This window comes from Astatotilapia calliptera, chromosome 13 (assembly GCF_900246225.1).
Source record: "Astatotilapia calliptera chromosome 13, fAstCal1.2, whole genome shotgun sequence".
Classification (NCBI taxonomy): Eukaryota; Metazoa; Chordata; class Actinopteri; order Cichliformes; family Cichlidae; genus Astatotilapia; species Astatotilapia calliptera.
This window is the reverse complement of record NC_039314.1, coordinates 75,857-101,081: the sequence shown is the minus strand read 5'-3', so window position 1 is coordinate 101,081 and position 25,225 is coordinate 75,857. Positions and strand designations below refer to the sequence as shown.

The 25,225-nt window shown below is 41.8% G+C and overlaps 1 protein-coding gene, 1 long non-coding RNA gene and 1 pseudogene across 2 annotated transcripts; all 3 read left to right on the top strand.

The window, feature by feature from the left end:
- The window catches only part of LOC113034810 (uncharacterized), a 234,154-nt pseudogene that overhangs the window by 133,080 nt on the left and 75,849 nt on the right, over positions 1-25,225 (top strand).
- Positions 11,203-12,339, top strand: LOC113035164 (uncharacterized). The gene is made up of 3 exons (XR_003274311.1): positions 11,203-11,236; positions 11,321-11,419; positions 11,574-12,339. It is a non-coding gene; the product is annotated as an uncharacterized LOC113035164 (long non-coding RNA).
- On the top strand, positions 17,746-20,744 carry LOC113035144 (protein NLRC3-like). The gene is made up of 3 exons (XM_026190491.1): positions 17,746-18,178; positions 18,579-18,807; positions 18,949-20,744. The coding sequence occupies exons 1-3, from the start codon at positions 18,176-18,178 to the stop codon at positions 20,742-20,744; spliced, it is 2,028 nt and encodes a 675-aa protein (XP_026046276.1). The 5' UTR covers positions 17,746-18,175.

Genomic DNA, 25,225 nt, shown 5'->3' with positions numbered 1-25,225 from the left:
AGCTCTCAATTTACCGGTCGATCTACGTCCCTACCCTCACCTATGGCCACGAGCTGTGGGTAGTGACCGAAAGAACGAGATCGCGGATACAAGCAGCGGAAATGAGCTTCCTCCGAAGGGTGGCTGGCCTCTCCCTTAGAGATAGGGTGAGAAGTTCGGCCATCCGGGAGGGGCTTAGAGTAGAGCAGCTGCTGCTCCACATCCAAAGGAGCCAGCTGAGGTGGTTCGGGCATCTGGCAAGGATGCCCCCTGGGCGCCTCCTGGGCGAGGTGTTCCAGGCATGTCCCACCGGGAGGAGGCCCCGGGGCAGACCCAGGACACGCTGGAGAGATTATATCTCTCGGCTGGCCTGGGAACGCCTTGGTATTCCCCCGGACAAGCTGGAGGAGGTGGCTGGGGAGAGGGAGGTCTGGACCTCTTTGCTTAGGCTGCTACCCCCGCGACCCGACCTCGGATAAGCGGATGAAGATGGATGGATGGATGGATATGATTATTAAAACTATACAAGCACTATATGATAATCCTACAGCCAGGATCAAAATTAATGGATGCCTATCCAACAGTTTTACCCTAAAAAGGGGCACTAGACAGGGCTGTGCATGGTCACCTTTACTTTTTGCACTATACTTGGAACCACTAGCTCAATCCATCAGGCAAAACAAGGACATTAAGGGAATTTTTATCAAAGGGACACAATATAAACTGGCTTGCTACGCGGATGACATTTTGATCTACCTTGGACACCCAACATATTCTTTACCCAAGCTGATGCAGTCATTTGAACAATACGGCCAATTATCAGGCTATAAAATTAATATAGGTAAAACCCAGCTACTCTCATATAACTACAGCCCACCAGAAGAAATAAAATGTAGTTACCCTCTGGTATGGCAAACGGAGTTTTTTAAATATTTAGGCATAAATTTACCGAAAGATCTTACAAAACTATTTGAACAGAATTACCTACCCTTATACAAAAAAATAAAGGAAGATATAGTAAGATGGAATTTAATTCCTTTCTTTAGCTTTAGTTCAAGAATTGATTCTATTAAAATGAATATATTGCCAAGATTTTTGTATCTATTTCAAACCCTACCAATAGAGATTAACCAAAGTCAATTTAATGAGTGGGATAAAATGTTATCTAGATATATGGCAAGGTAAAAGACCAAGGGTTCGCCTTAAAACACTACAGCTGGCTAAGCAAAAGGGAGGATGGGGCCTCCCTGACCTCAGATATTATTACTTTGCAGCGCAGATGAGAGCAATAATATGCTATCTTGAGGGATTATTGGAGAGAAATACATAATGCCTTACAGGATATCTTTAAACGTGAAATACCCCTCGAGAGTAAGACTATGTTCTTTGGATATATACCTCAGGAATGGCCTAAATATGATAAACATTTAATAAATATTTTACTGGTGGCCTGTAAAAAGAATATCACCAGAAAATGGTTATCCCCAGAGAGCCCAAACATAAGTACATGGATGGAAATCACAATGGAAATTTATAACATGGAAAAGATAACATCTTCTGTTAACCACAAGCTGGAGAAATTTACATCATACTGGGAAAACTGGGTCAAATATATCACGCCTCATAAGTCAGATTTTATTATTACAAACCAATAATTATGATGTATGTATATATATTTATAGGATCACCCCCTACCAACACATCCGTGTTTTTGTTTTTTTTGTTTTGTTTTTTTTAGGTTTGTTAGTTTTGTTTTTTGTTTTTTTTGATTTTCGGATTATGTGATGGTTTCAATTACTTCTATAGCTGTAAGTATTCTTCCCTTATGACTTGGATGTAAATTAAAATACTATTTCAGTATCTAAGGCAGATAACCTAAGTATGAAGAATGCTTACATGATGTACATATTGTGAATGCCTGCTTCTGAAACCTTAATAAAAATATGAATTTAAAAAAAAGAGTTATCTTCTAATTAATTATAAAAAGTGGGAATTTTACTGTTCTGAACTTTTAGAAATTTCTTTTGGAAATAAACATTTACTAAAAAGACGCAACGGTTTTTGAAAAACATTTGTTCTGAACTGTGCACCACAATTTCAAAACATTTTCTGAAAGATGAAACAGTGTACATGTTCTCACTTTCATTAGAATTGTGTTTATCAAAAGGTCTGACATAGGTGAGCTGGTAAATGCAAATAACAGCATTCTCATCACTTATTTCTTCAATACAATATGCATGTCCTTCATTCATCCCTTTGTGGAACTTCAACGCACTTCTGCTCTCTCCCATATTCCATCTTCACAAGCATATCCTGTGCGGAGATTGAATAAAAATTAGTTGACACTAATTAATGGCACAAATAATCCAGTAAACAACTGCAGCACAGTAAAAAAAAAAAAAAGGAATCCTCTTTGAGCCACTATTTGTGTAAAGTATTTTCCCAAAAGACAAGGACGCAGGAAACAGGTAATACTGAACTAAATGTAAAACCTCAACCTTTTTCATTTTTACCTAAACCGTGTGCACAAAACTCTGGAGGGATCTATGCTAACGTAGAATCCAGTCAGGACGCCTGCTACTGCTGTTTGCTCATTTTTTTTATTTTATGGGCGATCGTTTTCAGGCTTCAAGCAGCACCATTATACCAACATTTCACATTCTAGACATTGTTTTAGGTGTATTTGACCAAAAGTTTGACTGAAAATTCACATGCAAGCTTTTTTCAAGGCTGTGGTATTTGCCCGCAAACAATACCTTTCAGCTAGCTAAAACAGAATATTATGCTATCAGCGAGCAACATGGCTAATGCCTTTCACAAAGCTTTGTCTCAACTCCAAAGAGCCACAGAAGTAAAAGCTAATAGAAATAATTGAAACAATCTTTGAAAAAATGACTTACCAAGCATGGCAAACAACTCAAATATGTAGAGCAAAGTGTTCTGAAACGGCTTCACTTCAGCTTCGATTGGAGCTGTGCTGGGGGCGGAGTCTGTGAATTTACTCTGTTGGTGTCATAGCCCCTCTAGGAGTTCAGAGTTAAGAGGTCAAGAGTTAATGTTTCCATTGTAACACCTCCAGATTTGAAATAGAAACACTCATTTTTAACACTCGATTTTAACTACTATCATTTTACACCTCAGAGTTACATTAAAAGAATGTGACTCTACTTAGAGTAAAATTAACTCTACTTTTGCAAGAGGACTATTAACACCAAAACATTTAACACTTTTGAATTTGCTGTGTAGGCAAGTATACTTCTCCTTTTTTATCAAGAAGCAAAGACAAAAAGGGGAACAAAAGAAACAGGGCAGGGTTCGGTGGTTGAATCATCCGTCCCCACCAATGCCAAAACCAAATCTATGCCTTTGCAGGTGAGTGTTAACATGAATATGTTTCTTCTTATGACATAAAATAATTCCACACTGTTCGTGTCTGTGGGTGAAATGTGAGGCCGGTCGGCTCCTCTGAGCGCTGGTTTCCTGTAAGTAGAGAGGAAGTGAGTTTAGCTGAGCCTCCGTTTAGTGTGAGAGAGCAGGAGGAGAGTGAGAGCTGTGCTGAGGCAGGGTGAGTGTTAACACCGCTCTGACATTACTGTGTCTCTGTGGCAGGAACAACAGGCTCCGTCAGTGGAGGCAAAAATAATCAGACTTTGGTTTTTCAAAGGAAACAACTTTATGTCGGAAGTTCCCGCACGCTCATTGGATAACGATGTGTCAATCTCGAGCTATTAGCCAATGAGCGTGCGGATTCACAGAAAGACCCGCCTTTATCACGGGACTTTAAAAACTACAATGGCGACAGAAACTCAGTGAGTGGAGTTCAGGGTGACGTTATGAAACTGTGACGTTTGAGCCACTTCCTGTTGTCAGTCCCAGCGTCCTGATCACCGAGGTTTCTGTTGCTCTGATATCTGATATTGATTGTATTAGTAAACAGGCTGTAGCATAAACATCAAACACAGCTGAAGCAGTTTTTGGATGGTTGGCTTCAAATGATCCGTTGGTTTGAAAAGTAAAAACAATTTAAAATAGGTGAAGCTGATGCAGGGTGAGTGTTAACACCAGGACTTTAGAGGGAAGAAGAGTCACAGCATGTTGTTGACGTGTTGTTGTTCAATCGGGGGAGGCTCTCCATTGAGGAGAAAAGCTTGAATTTGTTTGTATACGGATTATCCATTGTTTATTATTGCTCACCACAAACAACTATCTGATTGAATAGTTTTCTTATCAGATAGAGAAATAAAATGCGTCGCAAAATGTAAAAGCAAAATTTCCCCACCTGGGCTGCCTTGCGCCTGATTGTTCTGTAAATAGTTTGAAATGGTTACATAAAAAGCGTCTGAGCCTTGGCTGCAATTTTAGGTAAATATAACTTTGTTGTCTGCAAAACGTTTGTGTATTTTAAAAAATGTACAATTTCTGTTTGCATTTCAAGTTATGAAAATGATTTGTTAAACATGCTTGTGGTTTTTACAGTCAAAAATATCACTTTCTACTCGTATTTTACATTTTGTCTGAATTTAGATAAATTGTGCTGATACAGTTTGTCAAAATGAGAAAATAACAGATTAGCAAGATAAACAGTTTTTAAATGTGAAATACAGAGGCCACATCAAAAGTAGTCAAAAACGGCCAATTACACCCTGGACATCAGCTTTCTGGAGTATTTGAAATAACGGTAATATGAGTGATCCATATGGTCACAAAGAATAGCCACTTGTTTCTGTGCTATCAAAGTTCCCCGGCTTTCATTCAAAATGTGTTTATGGTCAGCACCTGCACATTAACCCTTTACAGCCGATCGGAGCGGGCACGCTCTGTTTTGCGTAACTATTTTTAAATCCCGGTAGCTCTGCAACCACTTAAGCTAGCACAATAATTTTTTTTGCATATGAAACCGGAGGAGTTGTACTTACATCTTATGCCATCAGCTTGTCCTAGGTCACAGTTTCCTTCCACATATAGCTTTGCAAAAACTGCATAAAAATCACTTGCAGCAACAAAAACATGATATTCCAGAAACACGCTTCGCCGATCCATCAGCTGTTTGTAACACTTCCTACGTCCATCAGCGCGAACTATCACATGACCGCATGACCTGCCCGAAACCGGAAGTGACGTCATTTTGCGGAAATGTAGTTTTTTACGATCGGGCCCTTATGAGCTTGTGTTTTACTTGTTATGTGTTTTAAAAAGTTATGTTTGAGTTTATGACTTTCTGTGTCGTTTCTGGGATGCTTAGGACTCATATTGCACTGCTGGAAATAGTTTATTTTGATGCATATGCTGTTATTTTGCAAATTTGCACTATAATATTTATTTTCGTTTTTCCTGCAGTATATAAAAATTGGTGTATTTCAAAAATAAAACTATGAAGACACTCAAAATAAATTTCCTGTGGTGGGAAACTAGTTTGTGTAACTTTTTTGTATTTACAGTTTTGAGGGATAAGCCTCTTAAATTTCTCTAACTAGAAATATATGTTAAAAAAACAAAAACGATTTTCAATTTTTTTGTAGTTTATTGCACTTTTTTGCAATTTATGTAATTACTATGCACCTAATGCAGACATATTATTAAAGTTTGGGCTATAATGGTTGTATTGATGTATAGCAACTTGAAATGCTCCCAAAAATGGCTCCACAGCATGTAAAAATATAATATAAGCTCTGGCGAACTTGGTTCTATGGTAGGTCTTAAAGGGTTAAACTACTTAAACATTATAAATGTCTTTTCAAGCTCACACTGAGGCCTGTGGGGCACAATCAGCCACTGAGACAGTTCACACATTTATATGTGTTTGTATATGAATATTTCATACTTTAAGGCTGCCTGTTTATTTAAAATACATTGGAGTTGTACAAAATAATATCACAGATGACAAATTCAATAGATTTTAAGTAGATGCTTGTGCATTCTTAAAGTCTTATATGTTGAATTGAACTATTTGATCTGTTCAAAGCCTCCCAGTCAGTGCTGTTCTCCATGCCTGTCTCACTGTACATGTTATTAGCACAAACACTTTAAAGGTGATCCTTTAGGACTTCAGCAATAATCCAGACAGCAATGTAGTTAGCAATAAAACAGTTTTACTGGGAATTACAGTGGGGCAAAAAAGTATTTAGTCAGCCACCGATTGTGCAAGTTCCCCCGCTTAAAATGATGACAGAGGTCAGTAATTTGCACCAGAGGTACACTTCAACTGTGAGAGACAGAATGTGAAAAAAAAATCCATGAATCCACATGGTAGGATTTGTAAAGAATTTATTCGTAAATCAGGGTGGAAAATAAGTATTTGGTCACCTCAAACAAGGAAAATCTCTGGCTCTCACAGACCTGTAACGTCTTCTGTAAGACGCTTTTCTGTCCCCCACTCGTTACCTGTATGAATGGCACCTGTTTGAACTCATCATCTGTATAAAAGACACCTGTCCACAGCCTCAAACAGTCAGACTCCAAACTCCGCCATGGCCAAGACCAAAGAGCTTTCGAAGGACACCAGGAAAAGTATTGTAGACCTGCACCAGACTGGGAAGAGTGAATCTACAATAGGCAAGCAGCTTGGTGTGAAAAAATCAACTGTGGGAGCAATCATCAGAAAATGGAAGACATACAAGACCACTGATGATCTCCCACGATCTGGGGCTCCACGCAAGATCTCATCCCGTGGGGTCAAAATGATCATGAGAACGGTGAGCAAAGATCACAGAACCACATGGGGGGACCTGGTGAATGACCTGCAGAGAGCTGGGACCAAAGTAACAAAGGTCACCATCAGTAACACACTACAACGGCAGGGAATCAAATCCCGCAGTGCCAGACGTGTTCCGCTGCTGAAGCCAGTGCATGTCCAGGCCCGTCTGAAGTTTGCCAGAGAGCACATGGATGATACAGCAGAGGATTGGGAGAATGTCATGTGGTCAGATGAAACCAAAGTAGAACTTTTTGGTATAAACTCAACTCGTCGTGTTTGGAGGACGAAGAATACTGAGTTGCATCCCAAGAACACCATACCTACTGTGAAGCATGGGGGTGGAAACATCATGCTATGGGGCTGTTTTTCTGCCAAGGGGACATGACGACTGATCCGTGTTAAGGACAGAATGAATGCGGCCATGTATCTTTAGATTTTGAGCCAAAACCTCCTTCCATCAGTGAGAACTTTGAAGATGAAACGAGGCTGGGTCTTCCAACATGACAATGATCCAAAACACACCGCCCGGGCAACAAAGGAGTGGCTCCGTAAGAAGCATTTGAAAGTCCTGGAGTGGCCTAGCCAGTCTCCAGACCTCAACCCCATAGAAAATCTGTGGCGGGAGTTGAAAGTCCGTGTTGCTCGGCGACAGCCCCAAAACATCACTGCTCTCGAGAAGATCTGCATGGAGGAATGGGCCAAAATACCAGCTACTGTGTGTGCAAACCTGGTAAAGACCTATAGTAAACGTTTGACCTCTGTTATTGCCAACAAAGGTTATGTTACAAAGTATTGAGTTGTATTTTTGTTATTGACCAAATACTTATTTTCAACCCTGATTTACGAATAAATTCTTTACAAATCCTACCATGTGAATTCATGGATTTTTTTTCACATTCTGTCTCTCACAGTTGAAGTGTACCTCTGGTGCAAATTACTGACCTCTGTCATCATTTTAGGTGGGGGAACTTGCACAATCGGTGGCTGACTAAATACTTTTTTGCCCCACTGTAACTTAAAAAACAAACAAATATCTGTCTCCTAATTCTTGTCACACAGGAAAGAAGCATCAATATCTGATGAGCAGACTTATTTCTTTCTTTTTTTGTTTTTTTGTTCACATTTTCACATCTTAATTTTTAAGTGAAATGGGCATTTAGAGTTTATACACTATGTATATAAGGTAGTACAGTACAGTGGAACCCCGACTTACAAAATGAATTCATTCCCGAGGGTCTTTCGTAATTGAGTTGCGTGTTTTAAGTGAGGCGATGCTGAACGATAGGCTATAGGCTAATTGCTATCTAGAACAACAATTCGTCGTTCAAGTGGAACGGCGAAGCGCAAGTGTGGAAACCAAGGGGTTGTCACATGATTCGGAAGGCATTGTGGGCGTTGTAGGCTCAGCCAATCGGAGCCAGCGGATTTTGATACTCGGGCATTTTGCCATAACACGGGCAGAAATATTATTCGTAATATAATATTCGTAAAATATTCGTAAGTCGGGGTTCCACTGTATTTTTGTGTGGTGCGTTTTTCTATTTCTTAGCAAAAGTTGAACAAAGGTATTTAAGTTCACGTAGGATGATTTGTTTTCATTTTCACATGGTCTTACTGAGGTAATGCGAATTGAAACATGCATTCTTTTTTTTTTGGCAGGGGGGCTGATGTGCTGGAAAAGCTTGAAAAGGGACCTTGAAAGTGCTTAAAAAGTGCTTGAATTTGACCCTGAAAAAGGCGTATGAACCCTGCTCACGGCAAAGCGTGGGACAGACCCGCTCGCCTCGCAAGCAATCGAGCTGTTATTACCACCGACAAAGCGCATGTCCCGGTACAAGCTGCCATAACCCCCGCTGTACACTGACTTCATTTACTGAGGTTTTATTTCCTGATGTTCGTATGTGTCATACGTGTTCCAGTCGCCAATTCTGAATTATAACTAACATTAAAAACATGTTTAAGGAGGAGAGAGAGCAAAAAAAAATCGATTAACAGCTGATGTTTGGGTTTTTGTTCAATAATCAGCGTGACCTGGTAAACGCATAAAAGAAATAACGTTGGTGTTTCCGTCATGTAGTAACTGTTAGGTTTAACTGTACAAAGGTGGTTCAACACTATGAAACACACACAGACTTCATGATGTTCGCCTCATTTTTTTATTGTGAATATTAATCATGAGGGTAAACGGCCCTGTACACCACGGAGCGAGGTCAGCATGTCCACGATATCTTCAGCTCTCTGAGTTAACCCATCAAACTAATCTAACGCTCATCTACGAATAACTCACGGCTCATATCAATATGATTTTACAGAAAATCAGACTTATTGCTGCAACTATTCCAGAGACATGAAAATCTACAGTATAAAGAACACAAAAATATATAGCAGTCTAACGCAACACTTTAACAGAGATGAATGCATCAGTTTGTCACAGATCAAAGTGGAATGAATGTGACTGGTTGAACTGGTGTTCGTGATCTGTGTTTTCTGCATTTTCATCAGCGTAAGAGACTCAGCAGCAGATTATGACAGTTATACATTTGATGAATCACCAAATTAATAAACGCAAGAAATGATCAAACCTGTTCCGACAGTTTGAGTTTGTGTTCCCTCAGCTGCAGACTCGCTGCTTTTTAAATGTTTGAGAGCGAAGATGAGAACAGAGAAAATCCAAATCAGAGTTTTTCTCTGAATTAAAAGCAAGGAAACAACAATATATTCTACATGGTGAAACTGATGGTTTCTGGTGTTTGGGTCTGTTTTTCTGTATTCATGCAGATAAAGTGTAAACTCAGATGAATTATACCATCAAATGTTAAAGGAAAATATCAGGATGAGTGTCTGTGAGCTGAGAAGGACGTGAAGCGAGCAGTTTATCCCAGAGCTGAAGCTGCTCTGTGTGCAGAGATGAGCTCAGATTCCTGCTGTGATTGATCAACAGTCACAGAAATGTAGACTTGTAGTTATTACTGCAGTATGGTCACAGCAGATACTGATAAACATGTATTATGAGGATGGATGATCAAGTTTCTCACTCTCTCCTTTAAATCTCAGTTTTTTCTTCTTCACAGTTTATCTGTTAATTTATTAATGAATAACACTGAAAGAGTTTCTCTTATATTTCCCCTTGAACATCAGCTTATTAGGGCGGCATTAGGAAATAGCCCCCCTCCAAAGAATGAATAAATGAATGATGATAATAATAAAATGATTAAAAGGCAGAGCTCAGAGTGGTAGAATGGTCAAACATGGATCCACGGGTGGTTCAACTGCATTTGGTGACGTGACTAAAGCAAATCTTTCAAATAATCCCACCATCAACGGGATGTTGTCTCCTTTACTACGGTTACTTTACTTGGTCACCGTGTGAATTTCTTTGAAATGAACCAAATTCTTTTATTTGTTGGTTGTTGCATCTACAGACTGTGAGCTCCGTCTTCTTTGTCGTTGGAGCCGAACTCTGACAAAGTTAGGAACAAAACTTTCTCCAGCGTGTGAACTTTCCTCCTAGACTCAGTCTGAGCAGTCAGACCACATATTTGTAAAGCAGCACATGAAGGTGTGGCTCACACACACACAGGTGAAGGAAACAGCTGCAGTATTAAAAACTGCTTCACTGTCTACAAATATATGAACTGAATGTTTCTTTCAGGCTGTAAAAACCTGATTTATCCTCCATTACAGTCCTGCATTCAGAGCATTACTTCGGTTATATTAAATGGTAAATGGACTAGTTCTTATATAGCGCTTTTCCACTCTTCTGAGCACTCAAAGCGCTTTACACAACTTGTGCATTCACCCATTCACACCCATTCGCACAAGCACAACTGACATTCACACACATTCATACTCCGATGAATGCATCGGAGAGCAATTTCGGGTTAGTATCTTGCCCAAGGATATTTGGCATGCAGACAGGGGAAGCCGGGAATCGAACCACCAACCTTCCGATCAGTAGATGACCTGCTCTACCACCTGAGCTACAGCCACCCATGTATTATTAGTACATGTATTTTATTCTGATGAACACATGAAACTCTGAGCTGGATTGAATCCATTGGATCAGAGTCCAGGACTCAGACTAAACACACTGAATGTGTCCTGAGCTCGGCCGCTGTTCCACAGTAACTGCTGTCAGAGTCACTGTTACTGAGTTAGCTTAGCTAGCAGAGCAGCTAGCAGTTAGAGTATGAACTCTGTAAGCAGTCAGCTCGGTCCTGGACATTGTTACTGACATAAAGCTGCTCTCTGCAGCCATGTTTGACCTTTGTAGGACTACAGTAATGGAGGATTTGGAGGCTGAACTCGGCTCTGTGACACTTTTTGTAGTGAACTGATGAAAGCTGTGTCTCAGATGGATGTTAGTCCAACACATCAGACACGACCTCTGCAGCTCTCAGTTGATGTGCACATGAATGATTTGTGTTTCCTCTGCAGGTAGAAAGTGTGTGTGAGCTGATGTGAATTGAGCAGCATGGATCAGTGTGAGGACAGAGAGGAGGGAGTCCCTCCCTCTAAAAGCACTCTGTGTGGGGAACATGAGAGCCAGACCAAAGCTCAGAGGTGAGATGACCATCTCTAACTGTCCATGACTCTTCTCCATGTCACAGCTCAGCACTCACATCACTGCTCCATCATTATTCACAGGAACCCGCCTGGACCTCCACCCAGCTCTGTGTCCTCTAAGAGCAAACGGGTGAAGCATTTCTTTCGTAATTTAGGGCAAAAAAAGTCATCTGACGAAAAGTAAGTTCATGTCAGTATTAAAATGTTTGAAATTTTAATCAGCTTTTTACTGTTTAACGATTTAAATAATAAACTATTTACATAGTTTATACGTTTTATCTAATGTATTGGACACATTGGATGTGACACATGTTTCATGTTCACTTATTTTTAGCGTCAATGAGAAACCATCCACCTCTGTGTCCTTCAAGAGTGACCGGTCCAGTCGTCGAGACATTGGTTTTAAATCCCAGCCTGTGTCCGCTGCAGAGAGGTGAGCTGTTAGTAACAAGAACTCTCTGATTTAAATGATTTTGATGTTTCCTGGTTTCTAAAATGCATCTCTGTAGCAGAGCAGTGTCTCCAAGGACACACAGGCTCAGCTGTAACTGTCAGTTTATCTGGTTTAAGACACATTTGGACTCAATTGGCTGTTTTTAACTATGTATTTTAATCAGAGGTGTAAATCTAGACCTCACACATCTGGATCCTAAACTATGATAGAAACAGCTGCTAGCAGTGGGTAGTTTGACTTTGATACGCTGCTCTAGAAAGCAAACAAAGGTTTGTGCAGCTCCTCTTCAGAAAAGTGTTCAGAGAGCAGCTGCTGTATTAGACAAAGGCTCGTCGTGTGAGCCCAGATGTGTGTAACAGCTGGATGAAGGAGAACCATCACCGTCTCCATCCCGCCTTTATTAATGAACTTCCTGTTGCTTGCAGATGACAGGAACACAAAGTGTTTGTGCCACGTGATGCTGCAGGATTTGTTAACGTGTCCATGATGGTAACATCTCCTCGTCTAACTGCAAACACATGAGCGCTCCTAACGGCAGCTATCACAGCCACACAGGCAGACTGTGTCTCACTGTTGCATTCAGGGACATTTGTTTTCCTGTAAAAAGCTGAACTGAGTTTGTAAGATCATCACACTGCCCCTCTGATTGTCTCCCCAACTACTCTTTCAAGGATTGTCAGGTTGGAGATCGGCCTATAATTAGCTAAGACAGCTGGGTCTAGGGATGCTTTTTAAGTAAAGGTTAAACTACAGCCAGCTAAGGATGGGTACCGTTTAGATTTGAAAACCTGCTAAATCAGAATCAGTTGCTGATGATGGCTTTTTTCTTTGACATTAATCACGTATAATCTTAACTCAAAGTGAACATAGACTTGATTGAAGTAACTCAGATAGGCCAATTCAAAATGCTAATTCAATCAACTCTGAGTTTATAACTAGACTCAGTTTGTTGGCCCTGCACCTTAAAACTACTCCCTGTTTGTCCCTCATGTTTTTTGGCTATTGTTTTCACATCTTATGTCACAGCTAGCGGGGCGAGCCATGTTGAATTTAATAAAGGACCCAAGATGCCGACACTGCTGTGAAGTGAGTGAGCTTTATTGAAACGGTGAAGTGCAGTGGAGATGGCCTGTGCAGAAGCTAAGATAACCTCTACTGAAAAAACTACAAAACTAACCTGAAACCTTAAACGGAGACACGGGGAGACAACACAGACGAACCAGCAACAAGCAGGAGAAAACAAAGGGCTCATATACACAAAAGAGCCATCAGGGAATGAGAAAAGGGAGACACAGCAGGATTCATTGGACATAACCAGACAAGGGGAAGCAAAAGTAGACACACTAACATAGGACATGGCACTGTCAAAATAAAACAGGAAGTGAACACAGAGACACAATACTAACACAGTACAGAGGGAACACAGAAACCAAAACTTCAGAACTAGAAAATCTTAATCAGAATGAAATTGTAACAAAAGTCAATAACAATCAAAACAAAACTACTGAGTCCACAGACTCGGGACATACATCGGCTCAAACTGTGGTCATAAATATTTTGTACTTGTAAACAGTACAATCGTACTGTTTACTGTAATCGGATTACTTTTTTCAAGTAACGAGTAATGTAAGGGATTACTATTGCAAAAACGGTAATTAGATTACCGTTACTTTCCCGTAGGAACACTGCGTTACGGCGTTATTAAAACCGTGAAATTTTTGCGAGAATGTCTCATGACAATGACGCAAGCGAGTGCGACGGCTGTGGTAGCTCGTGTGTCAACAATAGAAAACATGGAGCGAGGGATAGAGTACGATCGTGCAGTATTTAATACTTGGAAATACCGACATTACTTTGAATTTGACTCTTTAAAAAGCGACAAAAACATAAGCGTACGTTGTACACTCTGCATCGGAAGAAAACTTCTTTCTACGTCGAAAAATTCCACTTCCAACCTGAGCAAGCACCTAGCACGCTGCCACAAGAATGTTAAATTGACAGAAAACCCCCAGGATCCCCTCACTGACGTGACCGCTGTGGCTACCACATCTACTTCCACCGGGCAAACCTCAGATGGACCCACTCCTGCTAAACAGGTTAAACTAGACGTAAGAGCAACAGGACTTAGTGCCACTGAACTGAAGAAGCTTGTCGTTGCCTATATCGTCGAGGACATGTTGCCGATTTCCACTGTAGACTCTGAATCATTCCGACGCATCGTAGAAAAAATACCAACTAACAGTGGTGTCAAGCTGCCCCAGAGAAAGTCATTTGTAGGATACCTTGAGAGAGAATATGACAAAATGAACTCTAACTTGAAGGCTACACTCGAAGAGGCAGAGTTTGTTTCCACCACTGCTGACATCTAGACGGTAAATAATAAAAGTTTATGGGTGTAACAGTTCACTGGATTAATTCCACATTACAACACAACAAGGCCGCTCTAGCATGCAAGAGAATTAGAGGCAGCCATACCTATGATGTAATTGGAGCAGAGATTGAAGAAATCCATATGGACTACAAGGCAAAGTTATTGCCACTGTAATGGATAATGCATCCAATTTTGCCAAAGCATTCAGAGTATGTCAGCCCTGTCATTTGGAGTCTGAATCTGAAAATGAAGAAGGTGATGACGAGGAACCGACCTTTACTGAGGTCATAGAAGCTCTTTCAGCTGCATCTGGTGATGCACAGTTTAGCTTCCCTCCACACTACAGATGTGCATCGCACACAATTAACTTGATTTCAACAAGCGATGTTGAAAAAACATCTAAATTCCTGTGCAGACACCAAGGCTGTATATAGGAGTAGCATTGCAAAATGTTCTGCTCTTTGGACTAAAGCAAATTATCTGAACTTTTATTCTAATAAATTTAATCAGCTTGAACATTTTGTAGCACAAAAGTAGAAAATAGCTCCGTTTGCTGTTGCCTGCATTGTAGATGGGCGGCTTTGCCTCAACACCTAAACAGGAAAATGAGTTTAGTCAAGTATTAAAGTGGGATTGAAGAGGTCTGGAAAATAGAGATCAGGTGTTGTGGTGCAGCATGGTCACAAGAATCATTTAGAAATGGGTCGAAATATTTTCTCTTCTAGATTTTTTGCACAGTCTGATGTGCTGCTGCTCTGAGGTTTACTGCTCTCTGTGTGCTTAGAAAACTGTGAGGTACAAGTAGATTTGACACAAGTTATAATGGCTGATTTCCATATAATGGTGGAAAACAGGGACTTAATCGTTAAGTAAGAAGAAAGTTTGAAGCCTAATCTTAAAAGTAGCGATAGTGTCTGTCTCCAGAATCCAAACTGGAAGCTTGTTCCACAGAAGAGGGGCCTGAAAACTGAAGGCTCTGCCTCCCATTCTACTTTTAAATACTCTAGGAACAACAAGTAGGCCTGCAGTGTGAGAGCAAAGTGCTCTAATAGGGTGATATGGTACTACAAGGTCATCAAGATAAGATGGGGCCTGATTATTTAAGACCTTGTATGTGAGGAGCAGGATTTTGGATTCTGGATTTAACAGGAAGCCAAAACAGGAGAAATCGGCTCTCTCTTTCTAGTCCCTGTCAGGACTCTTGCTGCAGCATTTTGGATCAGCTGAAGGCTTTTCAGCGAGTTTTTAGAACTTCCCGATAATAGTGAATTACAGTCGTCCAGCCTGGAAGTAATAAATGCATGAACTAGTTTTTCAGCGTCACTCTGAGACAGGATATTTCTAACTTTAGAGATGTTGCACAAATGGAAGAACGCAGTCTTACATATTTGTTTAATATGTGCATTGAAGGACATGTCCTGGTCAAAAATGACTGCAAGGTTCCTCACTGCGTGAGAATCTGCTTAGATACCATATTTCTAAGGTTTTCAGGGCCGAGTACTTGGAAATACCGACATTACTTTGAATTTGACTCTTTAAAAAGCGACAAAAACACAAGCGTACGTTGTACACTCTGCATCGGAAGAAAACTTCTTTCTACGTCGAAAAATTCCACTTCCAACCTGAGCAAGCACCTAGCACGCTGCCACAAGAATGTTAAATTGACAGAAAACCGCCAGGATCCCCTCACTGACGTGGCCGCTGTGGTCAATCAACATTAGCCTCTGAACAGGTGGAGGAAGTCAGTCGGAGGAAACTAATGGTACCGACATCCACAAGGTGGAATTCCCTGTATGAGGCCATTTCTAGAATCATCACAATTCCCTTGAATGAACTTAATCCCCTGTGTGTAAAACTGGGAATCAAGTGCCTTAATAAAAGGGAGTACCAGTTCTTGAAAGAGTACTGTACTGTGATGAAGCCCCTGACAGTGGCTCTGGACATCTTACAAGGGGATGAGTGCACCTACGGGGCTTTACTGCCAACACTCACAAGCCTGATGTCAAAGACCCTTTTCCTGAAAGATGACCTCTCTAGAATGACAGCCAGCCTTCCAGATGTCATTGTAAAGGTAAGATTATTATTAATTGCTTTGGGTGGATTTGTTAAATTTATTATACCATTCACAGTGGGTGGATGTTATACTTTGTTTTAAGCAGTGGGTACAATTAGTAAAATGATAGAATAAAAGACCAAGTATTCACCCCTTGTTAAATATCAGGGACATTGATCATCATTAATCATGAATATTAATCATAATATCAACAAAAGCCTCAGCAAAAATTAAATCTCATACAGTACATACATACAATACATACATGATAATAGAAAATATAGATGGTTTAGAGCTGTAAAGCCCACAAAATATTGACAATAGGTAATTATATAGTAAAATAATTTTATTCTTAGTTGCATCATATTGTATGTTACAGGCCCTCAAGACTCGTTTTGATGCTGTTCTGGACAGCCAAGAAGGACTTCTCGCAGCGGCCACTTGTCCCAAGTTTAAACTTCGTTGGCTGAGAGATGAGCGTAGGAGAGAGTATGTGAAGGAGCTCCTGCAACTGAGAACACTAATGTGTCCCAAATCCCAGCCAGCCCAGCCAAAATGGACTTTTTTGTATTTCAGAATCAGCCCACAGAAAGCTTCTCAGCAGAAAAAGAAGTGCGGTAACTGACTTTTTAAAGTCAGGCTATGAGCTTGAGATTCTGAATCAGTTTCCAAATCTCAAAAAGATGTACATGAAATACAACAGTCCAACTCCATCCAGTGCACCAGTGGAACGGCTGTTCAATTTAGGTGGATTGGTGCTTTCCCCAAAAAGGAACAGAATGTCTGATAGAAGGTTTGAGAAACTTCTGCTGATGCGATATAACCACTGTTTCAGTCCAAAAGAAAACAATAAAACATAGGTCTTTTTCAGGGTTGCCACAAACTGAGACTGGATTAACAGCCTGAATGTAGCATGCAATAGCATTTTCTGTTTTTGTAATCTCAACATTATGCCTCTCTGCACTTTACCAACAGTTAAAAGATGTTCTTGTTAATTTTATTTATTTTATTTATTTATTTTTTGCTTTATTTATATGAAAAGATGTGTGTATACACAAAAATAATTTATGTTATATGCTGGAGTATGCAGAAATACAGTTTAAGCCTTTATTTTCTTAAAATATGGTGTAATGTGCAGAAATATGTTCAAATGTTAAACAAATTTATTAAAGTCAAAGACTGTTGAATTTAATTTAACTTTTTGTTTGATGAACTGTTTATAAAGTTAAGATTAAAAGTAATAAACAAATTTTTTAAAAAGACACTTTTCCATTTGATTCACTTTTATATGATGGATTATGCAGAAAAAATAGAATTGGCCCAAAAGGTCTATTGATTTATCACGCAATCGGGTAGTGAACATGTTTTTTAAAAGTAACTAAATAACTAAGTAATTAATTACTTTTGAAAATAAGTAATCAGTAAAGTAATTGGATTACTTTTTTGAGAAGTAATCAGTAATCTGTAACTAATTACTTTTTTCAAGTAACTTGACCAACACTGCTTGTAAATCAGACTGTGTAGTTGTGAACTGAGTTTTGTAACATTGTAAAACAAAATATCTGAAAAGTTTATGTTTTTGCGTTCATTGGTTTGTGTGTAAAAATGTAAAAAATATAAGAAATGTAAGAAACATTAGAACTACCTTTGCTGACACAAAGGTTGGCGAGCACTGCAAGTTGTGACTTTAAACCAGTCACTGATATAAAGAGAGCACCTTGTTCCAGGGCATCTGAGCATGGAGGGAAAGCTTTATGCAGGAGATGGTAAGAGCTGTTGGGACTAAAGAAACTGAGCAGAAAACTACAGACATCTGGAAACTGAGTTGTTAATTCTCAGTGGGATCAGCAGGACTAGCAAAGCTTCACCATGACAGTCATCTGATTGACTGAACCCATCCAAACATCACTTCATGGACCTTTAGCTTGTGTCTGTGTGTGGACAGACATAACATGAGCTAATTATTCATTACTCCTCCACAGAGTGGACCAGCAGAGAGCAGAGGTTTCCACTGGTCAGTCTGCACAGCAACATCAAACACACCTGGACTCTGTGGTTATGGTTTGTAGTACTACGTTTACATTTGTTCTTTTCAGTCACCTCTATGCTGCACTTTGTGGACCAGAGGATTGTCAGTGTGTCCAACATAAGTCAGAGTTTGGGCTCCATGATTTCAGTCAGATTGGGGTGACTGTAGCTCAGGAGGGGAGCAGGTCAGCTACTAGTCAGAAGGTTTGTGAATCAAACCCTGGCTGGCAAATGTACTGGGTAACATACTAAACCCAAGCTGCCCTCTGATGCATCCATCAGAGTGTGAAAGAAAGTATTTAAGCATAGAACAATGTGCTTGGTTGAATGAGGTATGTTGTATAAAATGCTTTGTGTGCACAGAGTATCAAAGAGAGCTATATAAGAACCAGTCCATTTACCACTGAGTAATTCATATAGTCTTCTTTTCCAGCGGCTGGAGGACAACATCACCATGTTTGTGAAGAACGAGCTGAAGAAGATCCAGAAGCTTCTGAGTCCAGATCACCCAGAAACCTTAAAGAGCCAGATGGAGGATGAGGAGACGTTTGAAGGTGAGGATGAAGATGAAAGAAAGAGCTGCAGAGAAGCATTTCTGAAGATCACACTCCAATTCTTGAGGAGACTTAAGCAGCATGAGATGGCTGACCATCTGCAGAGCAGTAAGAGAATTTCTCTAAAGACTGAATATTGATCTTTCCTAATAGCTCAAGAAATGGACCAATAGACATTCATCCTTTCAGGGTACTGAAAGGCTATGATATTTATTATATAATATTTGTTTCTGAATTTCTTACCTTCAGAAATATTTGCTCCACTCTGTAAACGTGAACTTAAAGCCCAACTGAAGAAGAAGTTCCAGTGTGTGTTTGAGGGCATCGCTAAAGCAGGAAGCCCAACCCTCCTGAATCAGATCTACACAGAGCTCTACATCACAGAGGGAGGGACTGCAGAGGTCAATGAGGAACATGAGGTCAGACAGATTGAAACAGCATCCAGGAAACCAGACAGACCAGAAACAACAATCAGACAAGAAGACATCTTTAAAGCCTCACCTGGAAGAGGTGAACCAATCAGAACAGTGCTGACAAAGGGAGTGGCTGGCATTGGGAAAACAGTCTTAACACAGAAATACAGCCTGGACTGGGCTGAAGACAAAGCCAACCAGGACATCCAGTTCATATTTCCATTCACTTTCAGAGAGCTGAATGTGCTGAAAGAGGAAAAGTTCAGCTTGGTGGAACTTGTTCATCACTTCTTTAATCAAACTAACGAATCAGGAATCTGCAGGCTTGAAGACTTCCAGGTTGTGTTCATACTTGATGGTCTGGATGAGTGTCGACTTCCTCTGGACTTCCACAAAACTACAATCTTAACTGACCCTAGAAAGTCCACCTCAGTGGATGAGCTGCTGACAAACCTCATCAGGGGGAAACTGCTTCCCTCTGCTCGCCTTTGGATAACAACACGACCTGCAGCAGCCAATCAGATCCCTCCTCAGTGTGTCGACATGGTGACAGAGGTCAGAGGGTTCACTGACCCACAGAAGGAGGAGTACTTCAGGAAGAGATTCAGAGATGAGGAGCAGGCCAGCAGGATCATCTCGCACATCAAGAAAGCTCGAAGCCTCCACATCATGTGTCACATCCCAGTCTTCTGCTGGATCACTGCTACAGTTCTGGAGGATGTGCTGGAAACCAGAGAGGGAGGACAGCTGCCCAACACCCTGACTGAGATGTACATCCACTTCCTGGTGGTTCAGGCCAAAGTCAAGAGGATCAAATATGATGGAGGAGATGAGACAGATCCACACTGGAGTCCAGAGAGCAGGAAGATGATTGAGTCTCTGGGAAAACTGGCTTTTGATCAGCTGCAGAAAGGAAACCTGATCTTCTATGAATCAGACCTGACAGAGTGTGGCATCGATATCAGAGCAGCCTCAGTGTACTCAGGAGTGTTCACACAGATCTTTAAAGAGGAGAAACAACTGTACCAGAACAAGGTGTTCTGCTTTGTTCATCTCAGTGTTCAGGAGTTTCTGGCTGCTCTTCATGTCCACCTGACCTTCATCAACTCTGGACTCAATCTGCTGGAAGAGCAACAAACAACTTGGAAGGTGTTTCAAACAAGAAAATCTTCAGAGAAATACTTCTACCAGTGTGCTGTGGACAAGGCCTTACAGAGCCCCAATGGACACCTGGACTTGTTCCTTCGTTTTCTCTTGGGTCTGAAGACTAATCAAACTCGTTTGCAAGGCCTGATGACACAGACAGGAAGTAGCTCACAGACCAATCAAGAAGCAGTTCAGTACATCAAGAAGAAGCTCAGTGAGAATCTGTCTGCAGAGAAAAGCATCAATCTGTTTCACTGTCTGAATGAACTGAATGATCGTTCTCTGTTGGAGGAGATCCAACAGTCCCTGAGTTCAGGACGTCTCTCCACAGATAAACTGTCTCCTGCTCAGTGGTCAGTTCTGGTCTTCATCTTACTGTCATCAGAAAAAGATCTGGATGTGTTTGACCTGAAGAAATACTTTGCTTCAGAGGAGGCTCTTCTGAGGCTGCTGCCAGTGGTCAAAGCCTCTAAAAAAGTTCTGTAAGTTATAAAGTTTTTATTTAATATTTATATATTTATATAATTTTATATATTTATATATAATATTTATTTAATATTGATGTCTTAAATGTATTTTTGATTAAACTAGCAATAATTTTATGGTAGTATTAAATAAATACATCATTAATGAATTATTTATTTTAGTAATTAATTAAAAAAATATATTGATAATTAATTATCAGTTAATTTCATTTAAAATAATTCATTATTTATTTATGTACAATTCAAATTAGTTAATTACATATTTAATCAATTATTGGTTTGTTTTCTATTTTAATTGTTTTACTGACACATATAATGAATTATTTAATGATGTATTTATTTAATTCACGTTGCTACTCCTGGCCCTGCATCGCTGTTCATAAATACATTTTATTTGTCAGCTTCACCCATCAAAGTCAGGGGGCGGGGTTAATGCTGATCAAGTCAAAACCATTGCTTTGGTCTGGTGGGCGTTCTTTTAGTGGGCTTTTCTCAATACTAAGTAGGCCTACACACCAGGGTTTGGACATGTGTGGACCCAAACTATACTTAAACTTTACCCTTATTTGTGTGTCACCAAATACACTTTTAATATTTTCTAGACAAGAATGTAGTGGCGTAATCTTTAACCTCTTTTGGCTCCAAACAGAAGTGACAGACTTGAGCAGGGTTCATTTAAAGGCTGACAGAAGTGGAGTGGTGACGGGGAGATGTTTGACAGGACAGTGTTTCAGCCTCCACAGGTTCATGTTGTGCTCCATCAGTCAGTGAAGATGAAGTCAGTGCTGATGAGGCTGTAGAGTGTGTGAGGGATGTGAATGAGGATGATGAAGATCTGATGATAGCAGATAAAAACAGGCTGCAGAGACTTTGAGCCATACAGGGCACACAGTGTGTGTACAGAACAGCTGAAATCATTATGGAGGCCTCACTGGGATATGGAAGCATCACAGTACAGCTTCAGTGAAGCTTTAAAGTCTCTGATATGAGATGAGAAATGAAGCAGCCAGAGCTTTTTCATGAGTGGAAATCCACTGTGACTGTGAGCTGCTGCTACAGCCTCCAGATTAGCCAGCAGCTCATCCTGCTCAACATTTTCTCACCAACTTTAATGGAAGTGTGATGTTTTCAGCTGGAGTGATGGTCAGGGTGGCCTCCCTCTCCTCTTCTTCTCCTCTTCCTCTTTCATTTGTAAAGCCACTTCTGCTGCTTTCATTCATTTGGAAGTCCTGTAGCTGAGTTTGGGAGAGACTAACAGCCTCGGCAGCAGAGGGGAGAAAGGCTGTAACACCACCACTTTACTCTGTTCTACCTGTCACATCATTTTATCAGGAAACAAATATGCTCATGTTTTTACTATGTTTGTCTTGAAGATGTAAGAAGATCACATGGTGCTTTTTATTATTGTGTTGGTTTGTTTCCTGTCTCTTGGATGGAGCCCAGCTGTGCGTGGCCCCTGGGCCTGTGGTCAGAGTGTGTGCTGGATAATCCGGCCCAGGATGAGGCCAAACTGACATGGGATGAAATGTCTGTCACATAATTGAGCTTAGTGTAGTTTCATTTCTGCACAATTTTAAAAACAACCAAAACTTTGTTCTGTCTTCTCTATGTTATACTGTAGACTTTCTTTGATACTGTGTCCAAAAGGAGCAGCTTTTACTTTGAAGGGGAGGCGTCTCTGTTTCCTCTTCAGGTTGGATGATGGAAGCAAATGAGTGTGTGATGTTCTTTCAGTGTTGCACTTTGTAGACGCTCCCTGAGCACTGGTCTCACAGCCAGCTGCACATAGAGACCAGTGTTGTTAGTCCAGGTCAGAAGATGACTTGTTGGAATGAAAATGAGCTTGTAGTTTGTCTGCTTTAATAATGTGACTGGAAAAAGGTGTTGGACTTCAAATATGTCCATTTCTTTCACACTTCACCTTTAAAAGTGAAGCCTTGTGGTTCCTGGAAGGAAAAACACGACTTTTTCAAGTCTTTGTCCTGTTTTTATGAGAAATGTACGACTTTAACCCTTTACAGCCAATCGGAGCGGGCACGCTCTGTTTTGCGTAACTATTTTTAAATCCCGGTAGCTCTGCAACCACGTAAGCTAGCGCAATAATTTTTTTTGCATATGAAACCGGAGGAGTTGTACTTACATCTGATGCCATCAGCTTGTCCTAGGTCACGGTTTCCTTCCACATAAAGCTTTGCAAAAACTGCATAAAAAGCGCTTGCAGGAACAAAAACATAATATTCCAGAAACACGCTGTGCCGATCCAATCAGCTGTTCATAACACTTCCTATGTTGGAATAAACGTCAGCGCGAACTTTTGCATTTCCGCCATTACCTGCCCGAAACCGGAAGTGACGTCATTTTCGCGGAAATGTAGTCTTTTTTATGATCAGGGCCTCAGTGCATATACTGGTCTTTTTAAAAGTTATCTTTGACTTTATGACTTTCTGTGTCGTTTCTGGGATGCTTAGGACTCATATTGCACTGCTGGAAATAGTTTATTTTGATGCATATGCTGCTTTTTTGCAAATTTGCAGTATAATATTTATTTTCAGCGTCTCCATTGCCGAAGCTGCTGCATTGAGCTGCGGCCGCAAGGTGGTTGGTGCCTGCCGTGGTGGTAATCCCCGAACCAAATGGTGGACACCAGAGGTGAAGGGAGCCACCAGGCTGAAGAAGGAGGCCTATCGGGCTTGGTTAGCCTGTGGGACTCCGGAGGCAGCCGACAGGTATCGACAGGCCAAGCGGAATGCGGCTCGGGCAGTGGCTGAAGCAAAAACTCAGGTGTGGGAGGAGTTCGGAGAGGCCATGGAAAAAGACTTTCGGACTGCCTCGAAGAGATTCTGGCAAACCGTCAGGCGTCTCAGGAGGGGAAAGCGGTGCTCTACCTGCACTGTGTATAGTGCTGGCGGAGCGCTGTTGACGTCGACTGAGAAAATTGTCGGGCGGTGGAAGGAATACTTTGAGGACCTCCTTAATCCCTCTGACACGTCTTCCGAGGAGGAAGCAGAGTCTGGGGATGAGGGGTATGACCCGCCAATTTCCGGGGGCGAGGTCACTAAGGCAGTTAAACAACTCCTTGGTGGCAGAGCCCCTGGTGTTGATGAGGTCCGCCCCGAGTTCCTGAAGGCTCTGGACGTTGTAGGGCTGTCTTGGTTGACACGTCTCTGCAATGTTGCGTGGAGATCAGGGGCAGTACCTGTGGACTGGCAGACCGGGGTGGTGGTCCCCATCTTCAAGAAGGGGGACCGGAGGGTGTGTTCCAACTACAGGGGGATCACACTCCTCAGCCTCCCCGGGAAAGTCTATGCCAGGGTGCTGGAGAGGAGAGTTCGTCCGCTAGTCGAACCTCGGATACAGGAGGAACAATGCGGTTTTCGTCCTGGTCGCGGAACATTGGACCAGCTCTTTATCCTCTCGAGGATACTTGAGGGTGCATGGGAGTTTGCCCAACCAGTCTACATGTGTTTTGTGGACCTGGAGAAGGCATTCGACCGTGTCCCTCGGGGCGTCCTGTGGGAGGTGTTGCGCGAGTATGGGGTGTCTGGCCCATTGCTACGGGCCATTCAATCCCTATACAACCGTTGCAGGAGCTTGGTTCGCATTGCCGGCAATAAGTCGGACTCGTTCCCGGTGGGTGATGGGCTCCGCCAGGGCTGCCCTTTGTCTCCGGTTCTGTTCATAATTTTTATGGACAGGATTTCTAGGCGCAGCCAAGTGGCGGAGGGCTTTCGCTTTGGTGGCCTCAGAATCTCATCTCTGATTTTTGCGGATGATGTGGTTCTGTTGGCTTCATCGGGTGAGGGCCTCCAGCTCGCACTGGAACGGTTCGCAGCCGAGTGTAACGCAGCGGGAATGAGGATCAGCACCTCCAAATCTGAGGCCATGGTTCTCAGCCGGAAAAGGGTGGAGTGCCCACTCCGGGTCGGGGATGAGTTCCTGCCCCAAGTGGAGGAGTTCAAGTATCTCGGGGTCTTGTTCGCGAGTGATGGGAGAAGGGAGCTGGAGATCGACAGACGGATTGGGGCTGCGGCTGCAGTAATGCGGACGCTGCACCGGTCAGTCGTGGTGAAGAGGGAGCTGAGTGTAAAAGCGAAGCTCTCAATTTACCGGTCGATCTACGTCCCTACCCTCACCTATGGCCACGAGCTGTGGGTAGTGACCGAAAGAACGAGATCGCGGATACAAGCGGCGGAAATGAGCTTCCTCCGAAGGGTGGCTGGCCTCTCCCTTAGAGATAGGGTGAGAAGTTCGGCCATCCGGGAGGGGCTTAGAGTAGAGCAGCTGCTGCTCCACATCCAAAGGAGCCAGCTGAGGTGGTTCGGGCATCTGGCAAGGATGCCCCCTGGGCGCCTCCTGGGCGAGGTGTTCCAGGCATGTCCCACCGGGAGGAGGCCCCGGGGCAGACCCAGGACACGCTGGAGAGATTATATCTCTCGGCTGGCCTGGGAACTCCTTGGTATTCCCCCGGACAAGCTGGAGGAG

Bases quoted from the DNA above. Each gene is read 5' to 3' on its own strand.
- LOC113035144 (XM_026190491.1), top strand. The intron at 18,808-18,948 runs GTAAGAGAATTT...TCTTACCTTCAG, and splicing joins GGCTGACCATCTGCAGAGCA to AAATATTTGCTCCACTCTGT.